Raw genomic sequence first — 15,028 nt, 5'->3', positions numbered from 1 at the left:
AATTACCTATGCCTTCACTTCACTCCCATGTGTCCCTTTCTCTCTCTCTCTCTCTCTCTCTCTGTCTGTCTGTCTGTCTGTCTGTCTGTCTGTCTGTCTGTCTGTCTCTCTCTCTCTCTCCTTCCACAATGTCGAGGCAAATGGCATGCCACCTCCTTCTCTGGTTGAAAATCACATTAGTCCTTTGAAGGAAATGGAATACCACCACCATTGTTTGGGGGGAGAGCTTCAATTTTCCCTCGGAATCTTCCCCCGGCGTCTAGTAATTCATGATTCCACCAGGCACTTGCTCATAGTACATTTCCAAGGCTGCCACCTGCTGTACAAGAACACAGTGCTTATTGACTTAGTGTCTTAATTGATATGCACGCGGTGCCACTCATTTGTTGGTGGCAAATGGCAGCCAAACAAAGAGATTTCACATCACATAGACTAGAGAATGATCTGTAGACTACCTGATGCATCTTGGGTTCTCTCTCCCTCTTTCTCTCTCTCTCTTACACACGCACACACACACACACACACACACACGCACGCACGCACGCACACACATGCACGCACGCACGCACACACACAACACTCCACACACACCCATGCACAGGGGCCGGCTGCTGTGGTTGTCATGGCTGAGGAGATTAGGGCCTGAAATGGGGACAGCTGGCCTCTTCCCCTCCCCTCATCCTCTCGGTTGATGTGACAGACACAGAGGAAGGCAGAGCACTTTAATTGTGTTGGGAGAGAACAGGATTAGTGACGCCTGCGTGTGAGCGAACTTGGCACTTATGGCTGAACATGGCTGCATGCTAACACACACAGTCACACACACACACACACACACACACATACTCGGACACACTCGGACACACACAGCTATCATGGATGTTATACATATATATTTATATAATAATATAAACAATATGACAGTCCATGCAACTATTTTCCAAACTGAGTTTTATTATATTTCCTTACCCTTCCATGGTAACATCTTGGAATACTGAAAGTACACCTTACAACAAACAGACACAGACTTCTTGGGGTGGGGTAGGGTGAGGTGAGGGGTGGGGGGTTGTATAAAGATACAACATAAAAACATTTAGTGAGCAACGGTGTGTTACAGACATCATCACTTTTGGACTAAACAACAATTACATTATTCACAAAGTAGAAGGAAGGGCAAGTCACACGTACACTAGTCCCTTCCGTGGGAACATGGATACCGGCCTCTGTGCTTTTCTCTTGGCTGGAAGATATGATTGAAAAAGTAAACCACAATAACGTGAGATGGTGGGTTATCCTAACAACACGATGGCCAAACATACTGTACTCTCCACAGAGACACCAGGGGTTGGTCTGTGTGAGTCTGTCTGTCCTCAGATTCAACATACTGTACAGAGACACCAGGGGTTAAGGTCTGTGTGAGTCTGTCTGTCCTCAGATTCAGTGCCAATTCTTTGTGCAAACTCCGTATATTTCACCTATCATTGATGTCGGGCGGAAACCTGGGCTTTGTTATTATATGTCCAAAACCCGTTGCTTTTTTATTATCTTTTTAAAAACATTTTTGAACAGTGAAAATGGCCGATCTACAAGATCACAACAAACAGCATAGATGTGCTGTTTTCACTACTTCTGTGCGACACTCTTTAATGAAGAAGTAGGGCATTAATTTTACGAAGAAATACAAAAATGTTGGACATACTAGGTTTCTGCGCTTTCTGGTTTATATATTTTTGAAATATTTAACTTTAATTTAAGTCAATCGGACCCTGATGCTGAAACCTTGCCCAATTCGGAGTCGTATGCCACAGATGCAATAGAATCTATTGCATCTATTGCAGTCATCTATTGAATAGATGACTCACGTCACCGGCGGCTGACCCCTTAAGTCCCAGATCAACACCTTGACCTGCAGACAATTGTACAGTATTTGTATTTCTCTTAATAGTTTGCTTTGGTCAACCTATATGCGTTATATAGGTAGGGGTATTAAGACAATATGAATTCCAGAAAGATTTAATAATCAAAGCCAAGTATTCTAAAAAATAAAATTAAAATTCTATTAGTATACTTTTCTGTAACAGGCCAGTTAAATGACATCCGAACTCCATCTGGCACTCCAAATAAGTTAAAAACATCACTAAGAATTATCTGACCCACATCTGGTATGAAACACTGATACAATAGAGTTACACTCTCAAACATTGACTTTGTTAAAAATGTAAACCTACCCAGTAAAATCCCCTCGTGTTAATTCAACATGTGGGTCATTGTTATGCTCTCAGAATTAAATGAACAGTGAGGATTTTACTGTGTATAAACAACTTCAGCCAGAGAAAAAGGTAGTCTTCCTTTTCTTGGGATCCAGCATGAAGTGGCTTTACTTGATTACGATACTTGGGTTATTCTCAGGTTGTTCATACTTTGTCTCTTTCCAGTTCTTAAAAGATAGTTGGTCGGCTCACAACTTTCACAAACTAACAATTTACTCAGACTACCAAAGTGACAGACTAGTAAAAATGTAATTAGGAAGCAATACAATGCAAAAGCCCAGCAGTTTTTTTTTCTTCACCTAAATGGTAAACATCAATTCAAAGCACCAGAACGCTGCCCAGCCAATCACATAGACTCTAGATTGGGACCGTCTTCTTCTTCTTCTTCTTCTTCAGACTCCTCCCTTGTTTCTTCCGGAGCTCTACCGGTGGGTAGATCCATATGTGGTCTGATGGGTGATTCGGCCAACTGGGGCATTTCCACATTCTCCCCCTGGATGCCAGTCGTCGTGGGGTCATCAGTCGGTTCAGAGCTGGTGTTGAGGAAGGCTTGGTACTGGTTCCAGAAGCCAGCTGAGCTCCTGGTGGCGGGGATGTTAGGTGACGTAGTGGTAGCCGTGGAAGCAGGAGGAGCGCGCTCAGAAGTGGACCGACTGCTCCGGGCGGGCGGACGTGTCGTTGGCTTCGTACTAACCACACCGTGGTGCTTCATGTGACCCTGCGGATGATGAATGTTAAAATGGGGAGACCTTTAATAGCTTTCATGCTACATACATGATTCAACATAAAACAGGGGGAAACAAAATAAAGCCTTCCAATCATAGACTTGTATTGAATGTTGTTAATCTCATCATTTCATGAGGCATTGGATTTTTATTTTTTTATAATTTTTATCCCAGGATTTTGCAACCCATTTTTTCACCCAGTGTCAATTATCTAACGTAATCGTGGGCGCTACACTTCCTCTGCCAACCTGGGGGGGGCAGCGGACTGACCTCATGCTCCCTTCTATGCATGAGGAGTCCAAGCTGCTTCTTTTCACCTGACAGGGGAGAGTTTCCCCGGCCGGACGTAGCAAGTAGAAGGAACTGAACACGCTATTCCGACCAGTTCCTTTCCCCTCCATCAGGCGCCCTGGCTGGCCAGGGGGAGGTAGTTTAGAGACCAGGATTACTGCATGATTTTTGTGAGGGTACCTACCCTAAGGGACACGGGGAGAACATGCCTGAGGCATTGGATTGCATGCATATACAAGCATCAGCAAGTGGAAAAGGGTAATTTTCCACAAAAACATTGTACTTGTAATTCAGGGGTCGGCAACCTTTTTGACATGAAGTCAGGGGCGGTCCGTCGGGGCTGTCAGATTATCACGATCACACGTGACGTCACAGACCTTTACTTGGTCGCACTTTGCACACTCTGCCTCTTGGCACGAGCAGCAGCCAGGCAGCATTATCTCAGGATGCTACAAATGTCTATCTACGTACGTCCTGTAAGAAGACTTAGAAATAAAACTAGTGTCAATCATTTCAAGTGGCTCTTATTTTGAAAAGGAAGAGGAAGTCAGTTTTGGTTGTAGCTAAGCTGCCATGACAATTTATGATGCCGGCAAGTCTGACCAAGCAGTAAACAAGAACCCACATGGATTAAACACTTTTAGCCAATCTTCATATATTTACGATATGAAAACCATACATCCGTGACTTAAACAATGTACACACTTTGGAAGTACGTTAAACATGTAACCTCTGCACAGTGGCGTGCACAGACATTTAGAGGGGCAGGTGCACCCCCTAGTGTCTATCTGTGCACGCCACTGCCTCTGCAGCATTAGGTGAGTAGTTCATTGTATGAGTCGAATGTTGGCTCACGCTGGTGAAGTCATCGCTTCTGAACGTATCGCATGTTTACATTTTTTTGATAGTCAGTTAAGTTTAATATGACCCCATATCAAAATGAAATATTTCCAATGTGATAGTCCATATACATAACACCCTTTATTTTCTTTAGAAATATTTACCTTCAGGATGTACACACACACACACACACACACACACACACACACACACACACACACACACACACACACACACACACACACACACACACACACACACACACACACACACACACACACACACACACACACACACACACACACACACACACACACACACCAGTGGTCAGTCACCCTCCCCTGTGCCAATGTTTGACACCCGTGCCTAAGGTTGCCTACCCCTGTTGTTTAGAATTTGCCAGTGTTTTTCTGTTGTTTAGAATTTGCCAGTGTTCATACATACATAATATGTATACCAGAACTGTAGATTTAAAAAATCACACCCGTGTGAACTGAGTGGTGCAACTCCCCTCTCCCCCTGCCCCCCCCCCCCCCCCTCTCTCTCTCTCTTTCTCATTAGCAGGCAACAGTGCAGCACTGCAGCACTATCTCTCTCTCTCTGTTTCTGGCACAACAGCGCCACTTTTGCCCCTACTGGTACTCTAAACATAGTAACATAGTCACATAGGTTAGGACTGACATTGCTGTTCCTTGGACCACTCAATAACTAGAGTTATCTAAATCAACTTCTCTTAATGATGATGTTTGTACCACATATCACTTCTCCCTTAGAACCCCCCTCACTAGCTCTGGTCCATAGCCCTAATGCCCTCTAGCTCTGGTCCATAGCCCTAATGCCCTCTAGCGCTGGCCCATAGCCCTAATGCCCTCTAGCTCTGGTCCATAGCCCAAATGCCCTTTAGCTCTGGTCCATAGCCCTAATGCCCTTTGCTGCCGTTGCATTAAGGCTCTGCCACTCTCTGCTTCCTACCCTCGCATGAAATGCAGACTAGCCTCTCCTCTGTAGCGGAAATATAAAAAACGTTTTATCCACTCACCAATACAAAGGCGGCTTGTGTAATTAGAAAGCCTACTTTCTTTAGTGGACGCACTCTGAGCCCCTCCACCACACGTATAAAATGCACTTTTGGGCCAGAAAGGGATTGTTTTTCCACTGGGAAAAAAAAATACTTTTAGTTACTCCACTGCTCCCTCTACCGATATTATTACGTGTGGTGGGGGGCTCAGAGTGCATCCACTAAGGAAAGTAGGCTTTCTAATTACACAAGCCGCATTTGTATTGGTGAGTAGGTAAAACGTTTTTTATATTTCCACTACAGAGGAGAGGCTAGTCCACAAGGACTTTTTTTTTACGTTATTCTTCTAGACCAATTGTCATGACTGTACTCATGCTGTTCATTTTCCTCACCTTTAATCCACTACGACTGGCATACTCTTTCCCACACTCTGCACAGCTGTAGGTCTTTTTCTCGGGCCGAGACAGGGGAGGGGGGAGTGTTGGAGCGAGGCTTATGGGGAGCGAGCTGTCGAGGCGTTCACTCACAGATGATCTGCTATCCTTAATGCTCTCCATCCTCTCGTCTCTCCCATACGAGCCAAAGTGGTGGCTCTGACGTGTCTCCCTTACAAACGTGGCCGCTCGTTGTGACGTGAGCCTCACCTCAGCACCACCGACATCTGCAATCTCTGGAGATGTCGTATTGGGGTCCTCGTCGAGCACAGTCGCTGCGTCTTGCTTTGGTGTTGCTGGTGGAGGTGACTGAACGTCGTCTTCTCCCATGGGCTCCGGTGTTTGGGGCCTTGGCGATTGCTCTGACTCAAAGTTGGGTCCTGCATTTGTTTCAGGTGGTTTTTCGCTCAGGATGGGGGTAGAGGAGGTGGGACAAGAGTGCACAGGGGTTGCACTATGGGTCGGAGTACTTAGTAGGTCCTCCAGGTTCGATCTTGAGCCAGAGAGGAAGACATCAAAGGAAGAGGAAGCTTCATCTTCTGGACTGTCCTCCATCTTAACACTATGAGCCACTGACGTTTTGATGACAGCAGAGGGAGCAGATGACGTATTGATGGAGAGATGAATATCGGTCGTAGCCAGTCCAGGTTGGTTGTCTTCATTACCTGGAGAGTCTGTACTTTCCAGTTGGGCATCTGGTGAGGGAGCACTGACGAAAAGGACAGGCGGGTCCACGCTACCTGGATGTTGGGTTTGAGTAATAGGGTTCAGGGAGGGGCCTGGGCTGAGGTCAGAGGGTGGGATCAGTTCTGGACTGGATGCGCCTGACTTGATGGGGTCATCGGTGCACTCCGTTGATGTCATATAAGAAGTGGTAGTTCCTTCCATTGGTGTTTGACATTCAGTGTTTGGGGCTGGGCTTTGGGATTGGCTGGCTGCAACTGGAGGAGGGCTTTGAGGTGGGACAGTGGGGTGGGACAGTGGGTCTGCGGCCTGGCATTCAAGCTGTGACAGTTGTACATCATCAGACTCTGCATTCATATCGGGTAAAGACTCCTCTACACCATCAGGGGGTAGCTGCCCACCCAGGTGCATGCGGATGTGATGCTGGAGAACCAGGGCATTGGTGAACTTGCGCTGGCATAGAGGACAAGAGTTCTGGACACGTGCATTGGGAGGCCGGGCCCGATGGGTAGCCAGATGTGCCCGCAGGCTACCTTTGGTAGAGAAGGATCGTCCACATAGCTTACAGGGGAAAGGACGTTCTCCAAGGTGGGTAGCTTGGTGCAGACGCAGGGCCCTGGGGCAGCTCAGTACACGCAGACACACCCCACACTGGTTGGGTGCAAAGTTACCGCCTGCACCCATGATGCCAAGAGATGGTAGCATGGAGCCTACCAAGGCACTGGCTCCATTAGCACTCATGCCTAGGGCAGCAACCATCTCACGGGTGAAGTTTGAGGCAGAGGTGGACGATTGTGGGGAGGCCATTACATAAGTGCTAGAAGTGTTGGTGTTTGTGAGGCTACTGGCGATGAAGCCTGCTGAAGAGGAAGCCACACAGCTAGCTAGCACCTCTCCCATGGACATGGAAGAGGAGGAGGAGGCCCAGGGAGAGGAGGATGTGGGAGGCTCCCTTTCGAGCTTTTCCACCAGTCTCTGCAGCTTGGATGTGTCTGACGTTGGGGTGGAGGAGGAGAGGGAGGACGGAAGAGAGCATGGCGAGGAGGTGGATGCACCTGAGGCTTTAGGGAATGGGGAGAAGGGGAAGGACATCTGAGAGTGGGTGGCGGAAGTGAGGTGATGGGACCCTGGCGTGGAGGGAGGTGCGTGGCGTAGCAGACCAAGGTGGTGGGGAGATGCATGGGAAGCAGAGGAAGATGAGGAGGAGGCAGATGGAAAGAGGAGCTTAGGCAGGTGGGCTAGCTGGGAGTACGCTGAGGGAGGTAGCATGGGCGCATGAGGGGGAGTGTTCTCATCAAAGCGCTGTTGCTTGGCTCCCTTGAATAACCCTGCAATGGTGCTAGCAGGGTTGGAGAGGAGGGAGGATGCCAGAGAGGAGGAAGGGGATGGTGCTGAGGACGAGGAGGAAGTGTGGGATGCAGAGGCTATAGAGGCTGCAGCGGCCACCGCCGCAGCCCTGTTGAGCTGCAGGATGGAGTGGGAGATCAAAGCCAGATCAACACTGGGGGGCAGGGGTAGAGTGGAGGGGGCAGCACCTCCTCCACCCCCCAGAGAAAAGCCTCCACTGGCGCCACCACCAGCCTCCAAAGCATCTCCAAACAGATCATCCTCAGGCCTACGTTTACGCCTCTTCTGTAAATTAAGTAAATTTAAATTACTACTGCCACTGCTGCTGCTGCTGCTCATTGCCTGCTCTAGGTCTGATCCCCCGCTTACCCCAAACCCTGCACCAAACAAAGATGGCGGTAGGAGGGAAAGGGAGAGTTCTGGGTTTTGCTCACGGTGGCGCAGGAAGTGCACCTTGAGGTTGCCTCTCGTGGTGAAGCGGCTGAGGCACACAGGACACTGGTAGGGCCGTTCGCCTGTGTGCGAGCGTAGGTGTATCTGCAGCCCCGAATCACTGCTGAACATCTTCCCGCAGAAACGGCAGGGATGCTGCAGACGAGCGGATGTGAGCGAGGGGGCGGAGCCTAGTGAAGCTCCTCCCCCGGACACAGACGGCAGACCATGTTGGGAGGACGGAGCTATAGATACTGAGGTTGGGATGGGCGGTGTGAGGAAGGCCAGGCCGGTATGCCCACCACTCGTAGTGGTATTTGGAGATTTCTCGTGGAGATAACGAGTGGGCAGGGCGAGTGACAGCGCTAAAGGGTAATTAGAAGAAGCCATGCTGGAGATGGCGGAGGACGATGACAGGGCTGAGGGGTGACCACTCACCCTCGGGTAGCTGGAAACTCCCGTAGCCCCTCCGGCACCCTCCATTTGGGGCTTATTTGGTCGCAAGATTTGGGACAAGGGGTGGATTGGTTTAGAGGACTTTGGGGCCGACTGCTGCGGGGGGAGCAGAGAGGAGAAACACGCCAGCAGCGGGGCGACAGAGGTCATCGGCTGAGGGGGTGTCTGCTGTGGCATTGGGCTAGTAGTGGCGGACCGCTCGGTGCCCTCCAGGCAGAGCTGGGGCAATGGAGGAAGGAGCAGCTGGGAGGGCATGTCTATGTTATAGGAGGCTCCGCCCAGCCGGAGCACCTGTCTACAGATCTCCTCTGTCATCTGCATCTGGTGGATCTGCCGCTGCTGGAGCACGCGCAGTTCTTCCAGGATGAGCGCAATGCTCAGCTGGGCCCTGGAGGGGGCGGCAGAGGTCACCCCCGGACTCGGGCTCGGGGTGACCGGGCTGGGCGGGCCCTCGGGCACGGGGCTGGGGCTTCCGGGGTGGGGCGGGGGACACATGGAGGCAGAGGAGGAGGAGGAGGAGGAAGAAGTGGTGGTGGTGGCCGACACGCCCAACTTGGGAGAGGCCATGTGGACACCGCGGGAGATGTGGGCGAGACCACTCGTGAAAAACGCGGGAGCACTATCGGACAGGTCCGGGGCGGGCAGAGGGTAGGTTCGGGAGGAGTAAGAGGTGTGAGGGAAGTCAGGGGAAAGGGAGGACGGGTGGTCTTTGAAGCTGCGTGGGGGGCAGGGGGAGGGCTGGCTGGGAGAGTAAGAGAAGGGCAGACCTTCGGTGGGTAACGAAGGGGTCTGGTCCCGCTTGTGAGAGGGACAGGGAGCCAGCGGTGGCTGGAAGGATGGAGAGGACAACGAAGATTCCGTGGTAACTGGAGAACAGACTGACTTCAATGCCAGATGATCATCTAGGAGGGGGGGAAAAAGAAGAAAATTCAATCAATTCTATCTGACAAAAAAATATCAACTTCCATTGAACCCTTGGGTTATATATATATAACATACATACTGTGTGTGTGTGTGTGCGTGCGTGCGTGCGTGCGTGCGTGCGTGTGACAGGTGGACCACATTTTAGAACACATTAAAGCGACACAGGTGGTCTAGAAACAGGTAGTGGCTTGAACACTGGCACCAAATGGTAAATGGTGCATTTTATATAGCGCCTTTATCCAAGGCGCTTTACATAGATTGTGCATTACATTCACCCATTCACACACATTCATACACCGATTGCGGCGGAAGCCATGCAAGGTACCAACCAGCACATCGGGAGCAATTTGGGGTTCAGTGTCTTGCCCAAGGACACTTCGACATGTAGACAGGAGGAGCCGGGATTCGAACCGCCGACCCATGGATCATTGGACGACCTGCTCCACCTCCAGAGCCACAGTCGCCCCCCACTGGCACTGGCATGATCAACTATTGGGATGCCGGAAAAAAAACTACCTTTTTTTTTTTTTTAACTCTACCGCCCTGACCGACTCCTGCTGCTACTTTATAGTCCAGAACTCCTTTCTGTCTCTTTTGTCCTGCAGTCCTGTTCACTGTTGCTTCCCCACTACCACACACACACACACACGCACACACGCACGCACGCACGCACGCACGCACGCACGCACACACGCACGCACGCACATTTATGGACAGCGACATACCCACACACACACAGTCAAAAACAGAGAATACAACTATAGTCTGCAAGACAACACCACTGGAAGAGTAGCCTATCTTGTTTCCTGGGCAACACAGGACAATGGACTTTACCTCAGAACCCCCCCCCCACACACACTCAAAAAAACTAAAAAAAAAGCCACACACTTGGACACACACCTTCACCCCTCTTTCCCTTCATTCACTCATGTCTTTCATCCCCTGTGGGAGCCCTTCCCCCCACCCAGTAACCCAGTGGGGGTGCTGCTGGGGGTCAGGTCCTGGTTGGGTACTGGACACTGTATTGGGGCCTCTGATTGGCTGGCACACTCGACCTTTAGGCACATGGAGGTCACATTCCTCTGGTACATTTAGGAGCAGGCAGAGGAGGAAGAGAGAGGGGTGTGCTGCAAAGACAACAAACAGCCTTCCCAGACACACACCATGACTCACAGACGTGATCATCATTTACAAAAAGCAGCACATGTATACAAAAGCTAGCAAGTTGTATTCTCTGTTGTATTCTCACATATACACACTGAAGATGCGTATGTTTTTTATATGTGTGATTTTTTTTTTAAGAGCAAAAATAGACCGATCTATATACAATCTCAGGAGCCATGAGGCACGATGCCACATGAGTCGTCGTCAGATTGTAGACCGGCTATTTGTCGCAAAGACAAACTTATACTTAACGACTTATAAGTGGTTTACCCTAAATGTATTATAGAATGTGCACATTGCAGAAGCAGACTCACGTGCACAATACCACTTAACACATGCAAACAGACGTAAAACACATACACACTGAAGATGTGTAAATGCACATGATATGGGACTAGATATAGGCCTGTACACCCATAGGCTACACATAATTCACTTTTAGCTTGAAAGCAACATTTTAGCCTATGCCTGCTGTCCTAATAACTAATAAGTCTACTCTTGTAACTGGAGTACATAGGCAGATGGACACACACATAGTGTATGTAGTTCGCGCACATGCACACGCGCAAATACGCGCTCACACACATGCTTGCGCACGCACGCACACACGCACGCACGCACACAGCTTCTTGAGTATGTTTGTGCTTCAGTGCCCGGCAACAAAGCCTCAAAGAGTGCATCGGAGTCTGTATTGAAGTTACAACAAATACAGAACCTTCCCATGCGATGCTCATCTCTGAGCTTCTAGATGAACTTTTAACAACTTTCTTTCTGTGTTAGGCTACGTCCATTAATTTACCCCCCACACACAGTTGATGCAAAGCTGGAGTATAAAATGAGCTGCTGAGTTGAGTTGAGTAGCCAACAGAAGGTGGCTCAAATGGCCCTGCCATTTCAGTCAATTTAAAATGAAGACTGAAGATTTTTGCTGCTGTGTATACACCCCCCCCCCCCCCCCCCCCCCCCCATTCTGGGTGGTCTGTGTCTTTGAACCAACCTGGTGTGAGGGGGGGTGAGGGGGGGGGGTGAGGAGGACACTGTAGGGTTCTCTACATCCTGTAGAAAGCAGCTAATGACATGAATCAGAGGGAACAAATGAAGGAGCTGTATGGGCCTCCATTAATTCTGTTGGCCCGGGCTGCAGTGAAAATGCGCCATGCAAATAAATGCACCTCTCCTCCAAATGGAAATGAAGAAGATAAAAAATATTTCTTCTTTTACCCCCCCCACCCACTTCACTTAAACAATAATTATAGCCTATAATCTAAACTAAACACAAACAAATCGAATGTCTTGATCAAAGAAGAAGAGAAGTACAGGCCTTTAGTCATCCCCACTGTAGTGAATAAGCAGAATTTTTTTTTGTTTTTATTTTTTATTTTTGAGTAATGGTCAATTTCTCACCATGCTCAAGTATCCGAGAGACACCAAGGGTCGCGTTCATAAGCTGCTGCGGTCGTTTCTGTTTCCGACGAGACATGTTGCAGCAGGACCGGACTGATGCAGCTGCGCTGCGATGGCCAACACACAACTCTGATTCTGTGTCCCTTCACACTGGAAAAAGTAGGTAGGTATGAACTAAAATTAATCAAAGTGTTACTTTTCACGAAGGTGTGATGTTAGTTGTGCCGCTGCTGCTGCTGCGGTTAATCTTTCCGCTATAGAATAATAAGTCCATTAGTGCCATCGTGGTGGAGAGAGAGAGAGGGAGAGAGAGAGAGAGAGAACTTGTGAAGATCAGCCAAGGAGGGGAGGCATGTGTGTGTGTGACAGTTTCTCTCAACAAGTCTCTCTTTGCTCAAACTCACCGTTCGCCCCCCTCCTGCTCTCACACACACACATTCTCTCACTCACTCACACAAAACACATACACACGCACGCACACACACGCACACGCGCACACACACAGTCCACTTGTTCATCCACTACTTTGCATTCAAATGGCGAATGAACACCCCTTCTTTTGAGCCAAGAGTCCTCCTCCTCCGTTGTCTCCTTTTAGCGAACCCTCGATGGTGAAATTCGGCACATGGTGGCTATTAGGCTGTACTTTTTGGTTTTCCGCCGTGAATAGCCTACGAGGCTATATTTTTCACTAACCCTGGCTAACCTGGCTACGGAAAGAAAAATAATTAAATAATTGTGTGTGGGGAAGGGGGGGTGCTGCACAGGTATAGCACTGAGAATATTGTTATTTAAGTTAATTGTTTTTATTTCGACACTTAGTTATGACTAATAACTAATTGTGATTTCTCCTTTAAATGTAATTGAATTGAAAATTGAGTCAACAATAAAAATAAAAAAAAGTCTAACACCTGCATGGGGCTTGCGCAGGTAATTTGCACTTTTGCAGCCTACTGTAGAGTGGGATATACTTATTACTTATGACCTGTGTGTGTGTGTGTGTGTGTGTGTGTGTGTGTGTGTGTGTATGTGTGTGCGCGCGCGCGTGTGCGTGTTGAGGAGCGACGTGCTACAGTAGTAGGCTAGCTCAATAAACAGACTACTGAAATGAACAGGAATTTGCAACAATGGCGCAAGGACACAGCTGAGTGAGCATCACACTGTGGCCTGTACGAGCCTCTCTCTCCTTCTCTCTCTCTCTCCCCCCCTCTCTGAGCTCTCTCTCTCTCACACACACACACACACACACAGTCACTGACGCGACGCGACGCACAATGCTTCCTTTTCACCCTCATGCAGCCCTCCTCACCACGTGGAGAGGAGCGGTAACCAAAGAAAGGTCTGGGTTTGGGACAGTGAGGAGGAGGAGGGTGAGGAGGAGGAGGAGGAGGAGGAGGTGAAAATAGTTTTTCACTCTCTATCCTCCCTATGATGACATCTCATCAACATGGATCAACAATCCATGATGATTTAACTCGAGTGTAAAAAGAAAGGCCAGCAAGGGTCCATCTGGTATAGCTACCATATACCATTTTACTCAATGAGTTAAATACAAATTGAAATGGACACTGATTATTTTTTACATAGTGGCCACAATAGCCTGTCTTGTTTGGTTCACGTCCCAGCATTAGAAAAATCAAATATCAAAACAACCGAAACAAATCCATAAAGCCTGGATGCTACTAGAATTTAATTAAGTCATGCAATATAGGCCTAATTAAATCAAACGTCTAAATTGGACTACTTAATAATGACTATAGCTATACCATTATTACATGTTCGTTCAGTATTAAGATAACAGACATATTTAATTAATTGATCAATATAGTCATATAAAAATGATGTGTCATTATTGATATATATTGACAGGAACGATGGCCTCCCCAAAATCCCCCCCGAATTCAAAATATAATTTCCATATTTGCGGCTTATTGCCGATTACTGTATAATAGGCTACACCTGTCCTGTCCATAACAGCAGGCAGTGACGCCTTGATTTCTTTAATATGATGTGGCCTTGTGTGCTGTGTGGACTCACAGCGTCCCACACCACCACGTAGAGAAAGAATAAAAAAACACACACACAACGATCCATCCGAACGTTGTTAGCATGCCTAAAAACCTATTGCGGTTGTGTAAGGGCTACGATCGAAAAAGAAACTGAAAGATATAACTCATACACGAAGCTCGTTTCCAGGTGGAAAAAAGTGCACAAAATGATGTTTTTTCCACCTCTCCCCTAAAAACAAGAGGTCTCCATTGTGCCAACAAAGCCGTTCGTGTTGTTTCCGTGCCATCTTGCCACAGTACTGCTGTGATCGCCTTAATGATCGTCAACCCTCTTTTTCCTACATTTTGTGTTGTTCAGTGGATCCCGAACTACACCAGGATATGCTCATCATATCATACCGAGTTGTACCAGCAGAGAGCCACGAGCCTACTGTACGGCGACCTGTTGCACGCCTGCGCGCGCGCGCTCCTATCATAACAAGTTATGATTCATAAATTATTATGACTTCTCAAAAATACGCGCCCCCTCTGTCTGTGCATGCACACGCCGGCCACGGATCGCTCTTATATTCTCCGCCCCGTTAGTAGTACAACGACATCGTCGACACCGTGAGGGGGAAATATTAACAGTCGAAAAGAAACAACTTACCATGTTTGAAAGGAGGATGTTTGGCAGCGTTTATGTGAAATGGAAAAGAGAGAGAGAGAGAGAGAGAGAGCCCTGTGGTTGGGCCAAGCGGCTCCGTCAGTCTCTCAGCCAGTGGGACATTGGCGTAGTGTTTCCCGATTCACTCACTGGGATGCGCAGTCGGTCGTCCCCTTTGACAGCCAAGCGGAACGCCGCATTTTTAAATTATTTATTGTCTCTGATCCGTAACGTAACGTCGTCTTATTTATTGTGTCTTTGGGGCTATAATAATGCTGATTAAATAAATGCGTTAAAACATAATATGCCGATTTATTATATGGTCAAGTTCAACGGGTTATATAGGGTTGAATGGGATTGGGTTATTTGTGTGTGTGTGTGTGA

At 48.2% G+C, this 15,028-nt stretch overlaps 1 protein-coding gene across 3 annotated transcripts; it reads right to left on the bottom strand.

Annotated features, from left to right (window-relative positions):
* Positions 1-1,340: 1,340 nt before the first annotated feature.
* On the bottom strand, positions 1,341-14,805 carry sall2 (spalt-like transcription factor 2). Of its 3 annotated transcripts, none has more exons than XM_079510063.1 (4): positions 14,648-14,805; positions 11,990-12,139; positions 5,537-9,399; positions 1,341-2,988 (listed from the first exon to the last, which is right to left on the bottom strand). In XM_079510063.1, the coding sequence occupies exons 2-4, from the start codon at positions 12,063-12,065 to the stop codon at positions 2,617-2,619; spliced, it is 4,311 nt and encodes a 1,436-aa protein (XP_079366189.1). In that variant the 5' UTR covers positions 12,066-12,139; positions 14,648-14,805; the 3' UTR covers positions 1,341-2,616. The 3 variants fall into 3 exon arrangements, with proteins under 3 accessions (XP_079366189.1, XP_079366190.1, XP_079366191.1); XM_079510064.1 differs by having other exon boundaries at positions 5,789-9,399; XM_079510065.1 differs by lacking the exon at positions 11,990-12,139 and having other exon boundaries at positions 14,648-14,786.
* Between the last annotated feature and the right edge of the window lie 223 nt (positions 14,806-15,028).

Source organism: Electrona antarctica (genome assembly GCF_951216825.1).
Source record: "Electrona antarctica genome assembly, chromosome: 1".
Classification (NCBI taxonomy): Eukaryota; Metazoa; Chordata; class Actinopteri; order Myctophiformes; family Myctophidae; genus Electrona; species Electrona antarctica.
This window is presented reverse-complemented; position numbering and strand designations above follow the sequence as displayed.

Coding starts and splice junctions, on each gene's coding strand:
- sall2 (XM_079510063.1), bottom strand. CDS start 12,065: ATGTCTCGTCGGAAACAGAAACGACCGCAGCAGCTTATGAACGCGACC. Junction 9,400..11,989: donor CTCTCGGATACTTGAGCATG/GTGAGAAATTGA, acceptor CCCCCCTCCTAG/ATGATCATCTGGCATTGAAG. Junction 2,989..5,536: donor CCAGTCGTAGTGGATTAAAG/GTGAGGAAAATG, acceptor CATCATCCGCAG/GGTCACATGAAGCACCACGG.